This window comes from Triplophysa rosa, linkage group LG15, assembly GCF_024868665.1.
Source record: "Triplophysa rosa linkage group LG15, Trosa_1v2, whole genome shotgun sequence".
NCBI classification, from domain to species: Eukaryota; Metazoa; Chordata; class Actinopteri; order Cypriniformes; family Nemacheilidae; genus Triplophysa; species Triplophysa rosa.
In genome coordinates, this window is record NC_079904.1 from 390,861 (window position 1) to 397,807 (window position 6,947).

The 6,947-nt window shown below is 40.6% G+C and overlaps 1 protein-coding gene across 1 annotated transcript in view; it reads left to right on the forward strand.

The window, feature by feature from the left end:
* The first annotated feature begins 1,104 nt into the window (after nucleotides 1–1,104).
* The window catches only part of LOC130566018 (polyphosphoinositide phosphatase-like), a 54,723-nt gene continuing 48,880 nt past the window's right edge, over nucleotides 1,105–6,947 (forward strand). Inside the window, exons 1-7 of the mRNA XM_057353219.1 lie at nucleotides 1,105–1,132; nucleotides 1,197–1,353; nucleotides 1,974–2,024; nucleotides 3,417–3,562; nucleotides 3,653–3,781; nucleotides 5,616–5,716; nucleotides 6,066–6,228. Coding sequence (XP_057209202.1) covers nucleotides 1,105–1,132; nucleotides 1,197–1,353; nucleotides 1,974–2,024; nucleotides 3,417–3,562; nucleotides 3,653–3,781; nucleotides 5,616–5,716; nucleotides 6,066–6,228 — 775 coding nt within the window. The remainder of the gene's footprint in view (nucleotides 1,133–1,196; nucleotides 1,354–1,973; nucleotides 2,025–3,416; nucleotides 3,563–3,652; nucleotides 3,782–5,615; nucleotides 5,717–6,065; nucleotides 6,229–6,947) is intronic.

A 6,947-nucleotide genomic window follows, 5' to 3' on the forward strand; every position in this document is an offset into this window, starting at 1 on the left:
CGTACTATTCCGTTCCATTCTGCTGTGTTCTACTGTATTTTGTTTGTTGTTTATTTGTTTGAATAATTTTCCAGCTTATCATTTGTCTTTTCTTATTTCTATACAGTTTTTATGTTTCTTCTGTTTGCACTTTAATATACTTCATTGAATTGAATCTAAAAAGCAAAAACCACAAAAATCACATTTGTACACACCACGTCCGTGCAATTTGTATTGTGTCGACAAATGTGTGAACGGTTAGATTTGATTGCGAGTAGTTTTTGTGAACAACTTAAGTTTGAATAAACTGGTCTTTATGTTCAAGTGTTTCATGGTAACACGACTGAACTGCTGTCGGATCACATCAACAAAACCGTTTCTCATTGAATCTTTGTGATTCTTTTTGAGTCCATGCAGAATAAAAAGAGTTTTTATGAAAAGAGCGTTGTGTGTTTAAAAGACCAGAATTACGTTTGAACATGGTCTGTTTTATATTGACTGAACTCTTAATTCTTATAGCATGATGCACATCTGATGCTGTTGTTTAAGAGTTTGTTTTGCATGTGAACGTTGATGTCATGCGGTGTTTCTGTGTGTTGAAATACAGTTGAAAGGTTTATGTCTTTGTCTTACACATCATCCTCATCATCACTGGTGTGTGTGTGTGTTTTGTGGTAAAGATTCGTGTTTGCTCACGTATGTGACCGGTCAGAATACACAAGCCATAAGCTGGAGGTCATGACCCACTTCCCTGACACGCATCCTAGTTTTAGGGTCAGGTTAGACATCGAAATGACATCTTATGCAACCTCCACACCACATTCATGACTTTCCAAAGAGGGGAGTGTTTCTGTGGCATACGTTTGTTTTTAATAGATGTGTTTGTCTGACCCGCGGGCATCACGGCACAAAGTCATATCCCGTCATTAAACCTTTCACATGCTGGTAAATGTCCTGTGGATGTTGTTTCAACAGAAGAGCAATAATGCATTCAGTCGTCAACACATTAGAGCACAGAAAACACTGACGCAACCAACAAACGTGTGATCTGTGTGAATATCCAGCTGGATTTACTGGACCGTGCTTTTGAATGATGATGAACGTGTGTTTGAATATGAATCTGCGATGAAGAGACTCCAGTTGACTGATGTGTGTTTGTGATTAAACAGCCTTTCAGATTGAAACACACTCAATATAATCAAATCTTTGTCTTTCAGGGTTCGTGCGTTTTCTGGAGGGTTACTACATCGTGCTGATCACAAAACGCCGTAAAATGGCCGATATCGGCGGTCACTCTATATATAAGATTGAGGACACTAATATAATCTACATTCCCAATGATTCGGTCAGAATTACACACCCTGATGAAGCCCGGTGAGCTCACACGCACACACACAGATGTTTCTCATGTTTTTATTCTTATATTGACATGAGTTTGGCTCGTAATAGATCATCCAAATGTCACATGTGCACAGAATCAAGAATCGCACACTGAGCTACATAGTACAGATAGTATGCTGGCTGTTTATTTCCCAACATAGAATGTTTACTCTCTCTCTCACACACACACACACACACACACCTGCACCTGCTGCAGTAGGTCACCCTGATCTCAGGATGCACACCTTTCCGTCCGTCCCTGTGTGTGTGTGTGTGTGTGTGTGTGTGTGTGTTAGATGTACAGTAACACAGAGTTCTTGCTGGAGTACAGCGTGTTACTGTTGACTCATGTAAGCCGACTCTGTGTTTAGGTCAAAATAAGCACTTTCACCTGAACCCTTTAATGCTTATACTGTATCTGTTAGTGTTACATGAGAGAAGTGACTGTGTTTCTGACACATTTAGTGACATTTAGGCATGTAGCTGATGCTTTTATCTGATTTATTCTGAAAGAATCGGGAACCAATGGAACAATATTCATTAAAATATCACAGCGTATTTAAAGTCATCAACTCTGACATGGAAAATCATTTTTATTGAATTTTCTTTCACAGATATGTGAGAATATTCCAGAATGTGGATCTGTCCAGTAACTTCTACTTCAGGTGGGTCTGTGTGTGTGTCTTTTATGTTAGTGTGTGTGTTTGTGTTAATGCGTGTGTTTGTGCGTGCACGTGTGTTAGTGTATGTGTGCGCGCGTGCGTGCGTGTTTGTGTGTTTATGCGTGTGTGTGTGTGGTCGTGCATGTAGACACACTCTCATCATTTGTCATGAAGGTCTTTTTGAATGTGTCAGGAGTTCAGCATGTGGTGACCTCACACATTCTAATGGAAATAAGATTTCATCTGTCTCTCTCTGTCCTCTTGTGCTTTTCCTTGTTTCTTCAGTCCACTCATATTTTTACATTTACGAAGTGACTCTACATGTGTATGTCACATGATATAAATCACTTGTTCAAACTATGTTTATGTAAAGTTTAAAAGGGGCCGTTTAGCCTAAATTAATTTAAAAAATCAATTAAATTAAATTTTATTTATATAGCGCTTTTCACGATGTCCATTGTTCCAAAAAACTCGTAGTGTTAAACACACGTAGTGTTAATTTTGTCGGCGATTTTTAGTTTTAGTCCCATGACGAATACACTTTATAGTTTTTATCCTGTTTAGTCATCCTTCTGTGTTGTGAAGAAAAAAGAAACTCACAAAGATTTGACATGACATGAGGATGAATAAATGATGACAGAATTCTCATTTTTGTTCATTTTTTGGCTCTCACATCTTTTAGTTCACGCAGATCTTTCAGTTATATCTGAATCTTTAAAGTCCCAGTGAAATTAAAAATAAGGATGCCTATTTTTTCATGAAATATTGCAGCGTTTATTGTCAATAGTTGATCAATGTGGCTCATTCTCTTTTTAAAATTCGTGTGCCCTCATAATCTTCAGTTAAGATCTGAAAATGCACTTCCGCCCTGTAATGACTATCCATCTCAAATGACGTATGTTAGACGGCATGGGCGGAGCATCCGTTAACTCCTCCCCTTCAACGGTCAGTCTGCTGCCAGTTTCATTTCAAAATCAATGCAACGGCTGTTTTTATACATCCAATCAAATCGCAGAGAAAGACGAAAGCCACGCCCACTATCTTTCTCATTAGAAATTCCATTTCACTCGGAAATGCGTCAAAATACGGAAGTAAAAACGATCGCAACTTCCGGTTCACAGGGACTTTGAGATCTGAGCATTTTCAATCTATAATGTACACTTTTACTTTATTTGTTAAATGTAGTGTGATGTTTTATAAATGGGGTTATTATATGTATAGTTTTGATGAAATTACCTCATTAATCTGACATCAGTTCCTCATTTTTGTCTCTAGAAGCATCACGCCGTCGCCTGGCAACAGTGCGTTCTGTCATCCGTCTCACTGCTCGGAGATTAAGAGTGATGTTATTTTTGTCTTGTGAATGTGTTTGACCTTTGACCCTCTGTCCTGCAGTTACAGTTACGACCTGAGTCATTCACTGCAGTATAACCTGACGGTTCTTCAGACGTCCCGTGAGCCGAGCGACACAGAAGAGCTCAACACCAGCCGCTGTCAGGAGAGTTTTGACATCTTTGAAGAAGAGGGACTGCCCACTCAAGGTCTCCTGAAAACACACAGTCTCTTGTTTTTGTTCTGAAACCCTCACACATACTATCTGCGTGTTCATTTCTTTGTCTTGTGTGTTTTAGTTGTGCACGGCGTGAGGAATGAACCCTACTCGAAATATGTGTGGAATGTTCGTCTGCTGGAGAAAGTGAAAGATATCGTGCATCCTGATTGGCTGCTGTACATCATCCACGGTTTCTGTGGCCAATCCAGTATCCTTATTCATTCCGTGTTCATGTGAGCTACATTTAGATTTCAGCTAGATTTAAGTTTGCTATACACAAAGATAAAGGTTCCGGTACTCTCTTGTGCACGTTTCCATATGCAAATTATTACCTCATTTGACATTTCTAGAATGAAAAAACTGTTTGGACATTGCTGGAACGACATATTTATTTATTAAAGGACCCATTTGCCAAACAACTATTTTAATATGTTAAACACAAGTCAATGGTCATTTCATTACCTGTGATTATAGTAGACACAGTCATATCGTATGCCTTATATGCTATAAACTTATATGTTATGTTTTTAGGCATGTCAAGTCGAACGCACATTAAATTATGTGACAAAACACCTCTAAGTTTTCATTTAAAATGGCAGAATTCACAAAAGATAAGTAGTTTGCATCTCTGAATTCTTACCGTTTATCATTTTTGTTGTAAAACCGTTGGCTTTGTTATGTTTGCCTTCTCACATCTCACTACACACACGCTGCGTCTGAAATCGCATACTTCCATACTATATAGTAGGCAAAAATGAGTACTAGTCATGAATAGTATGTCCGAAACCTCAGTATGCAAAAAACAGTAGGCGAGAAATACCCGGATGGTCTACTACTTATCTATCCCATGATGCCACGGGAGCTGAGCAGCGGTCACATTTCAAAAGTAAATCAAATAAATATAGCGGAAAACTTTAAGGCGGACTTCTGTTTTTAATGTAAGTGCCAATAAATGACTTCCTCGTGACTAAATGATGTTTTTATCAACGCTCACGTGTAGGTTGTTGTTAATACGTCACAGGTCAAAGAGCATACGGGTCACATGGTGGACGCAGTATGTCTGTCCGAAATCTATTCATACTACTCACACTATAAAGAAGGTACTGTTTTAACGGCCGATAGGGAGCTACTTATTCAAATTCAGTGCGTACTGTCACAGTATGCCATTTCGGACGCAGCGACAGTCACAGTCAGCTCCCGCTTGCAGACTGTCTTCTTCAATTTGATTGGCTGAACATTCTGTCTTCTTTAGTGTTATTGGCTTATTGCTGCTTGGCCTCTGTAATTTGTCATTACTGTACAGATGCCTCTCTCCAAAAAGTATTTAATGACTCATTACTAATGACTTTCTACATCTTACATCAACCTTGATTAGTTCAGTGATTCAAGGACAGACATGAAACGGCTCTTTTCATTCATTCAAATGAATAATATAAAACTACATAGAGTAATATCATTTAACTGACCAAAGTATTACAAATGTGAGAATTATACATTAAAGCATTAAGGATTTTAAAGTTCAACTTTGAATTTCGATGTCAGTTCCACTATTGCACACACACATATATTACACACAGTATTGAGTTGAATTACATCAGAAGTAACTAATTAAATTACAGAAAAAATAAGAGTAGGAAAAGTAATTAAATTACAGTAACTAATTACTTAGTAACTAGTTACACCCAACACTGCAAATGACCATGGTATACGCGTGATAATCCACAGCTAGCCGCACGACGTGGAGGCCTCAGCGGGCTAATCTCTGCTTCACGTCGGGGGGTTCTTGGCCGCCACGGTTTGCTGTGGATTATCTCTTACATTAACATGACATGAGTAAGATATTTGAGTGAAGCTTGTAAAAAAGTATCCAGGTCACATTTTATTCCAAGCTCCATCAATTAAATCCGATTTAAAGTCTGTTTTTAGCCTCTTTAACCTCTTTTTGGATTGACTTGACATCATTATTTGTGTCAGTTAGTCATGTGATTGGCTCTCAGAATGATGCGATGTCATGTGTTTATTTCTTAAACTGAGATGTTCAGAGTTATTGATCTACGGGCGTCCGGCGCATGTGACTCTGATCGCCCGGCGCTCCAGCCGCTTCGCAGGGACTCGCTTTCTGAAGAGAGGAGCAAACTGTGAGGTAGAGACGCTGGTGTGATGGGTCATGTTCGTTTGCTCTGAAGGTGACGGCTGTAAAACTGTTCAGAGATCATCTGCTGTGCTGGAGAAGAGCCCGAACCACTGAAGATAGATCATGAATCAAGTATTTTGGCCCGAAGCAATGAGTTTATGAGAGAATGACTGAATTAACATTTGAATGTTCATATTTAACGTGAAGAGATTCTGACTCTCTCATTCTCTGGATTGACACTGAAAAATCTGCCATGTTGCAAACTTGAGACGTGCGTTTAATAGCTTCACTACTTTCAGTGACCTCTGAACCCTCTGATGATGTAGCCGTGTATGTGTGTGATGTGTTTGTGTTTTAGGGCGATGTGGCGAACGAGGTTGAAACAGAGCAGATTATCCACGATTCCTCCATCACGTCCTTCACGTCAGGTCGTTTCTCATCTTGTGTTCAGGTGCGAGGGTCGGTTCCTCTCCACTGGTCTCAGGACATCTCCACCATGATGCCCAAACCTCCCATACGCTGTAAGAGAAAACCTCCTGTTCATTTACACCAGTACACTCGTGAAGAACACCAAACCTGTGATGCCATCTTGTGCTGTATGTTCTTGACATGGACAACTCTCAATCTCAGACTTATTCTTCGTGTTCAGATGATGTCAGTAAAGACGCTCTCATGTACTGAAGCTTCTGAACGTCTCGCTGTTGCTTCAGATTTCATTTCAGCGTTTCTCATCTGGATCACAGTGACATGTCATTCACAGCGGCTCACACCGCTGATAACTCACCTCAGAAATCATGTGTGCGCGTGTGTGTGTGAGTCTGTGTGTGTGCATGTGTACACATGAGTGTGTGTGTGCGTGCATGAGTCTCTGAATGTGTGTGTGTACGAACGTGAGTCTGTGTGTGTACGTGCGCATGTGTGTGTGCGCTTGCATGAGTCTGTGTGCGCGCATATGTGTGTGTGTGCATATGTGTGCGTGCGCATGAGACTGTGTGTGTGCGCGCATATGTGTGTGTGCGGCCGCGTGTGTGTGTGCTCATGTGTGTGTGTGGCCGCGTGTGTGTGTGTGTGCATATGTGTGCGTGCGCATGAGACTGTGTGTGTGCGCGCATATGTGTGTGTGCGGCCGCGTGTGTGTGTGCGCATGTGTGTGTGTGGCCGCGTGTGTGTGTGTGCATATGTGTGCGTGCGCATGAGACTGTGTGTGTGCGTGCATGTGTGTGTGCGGCCGTGTGTGTGC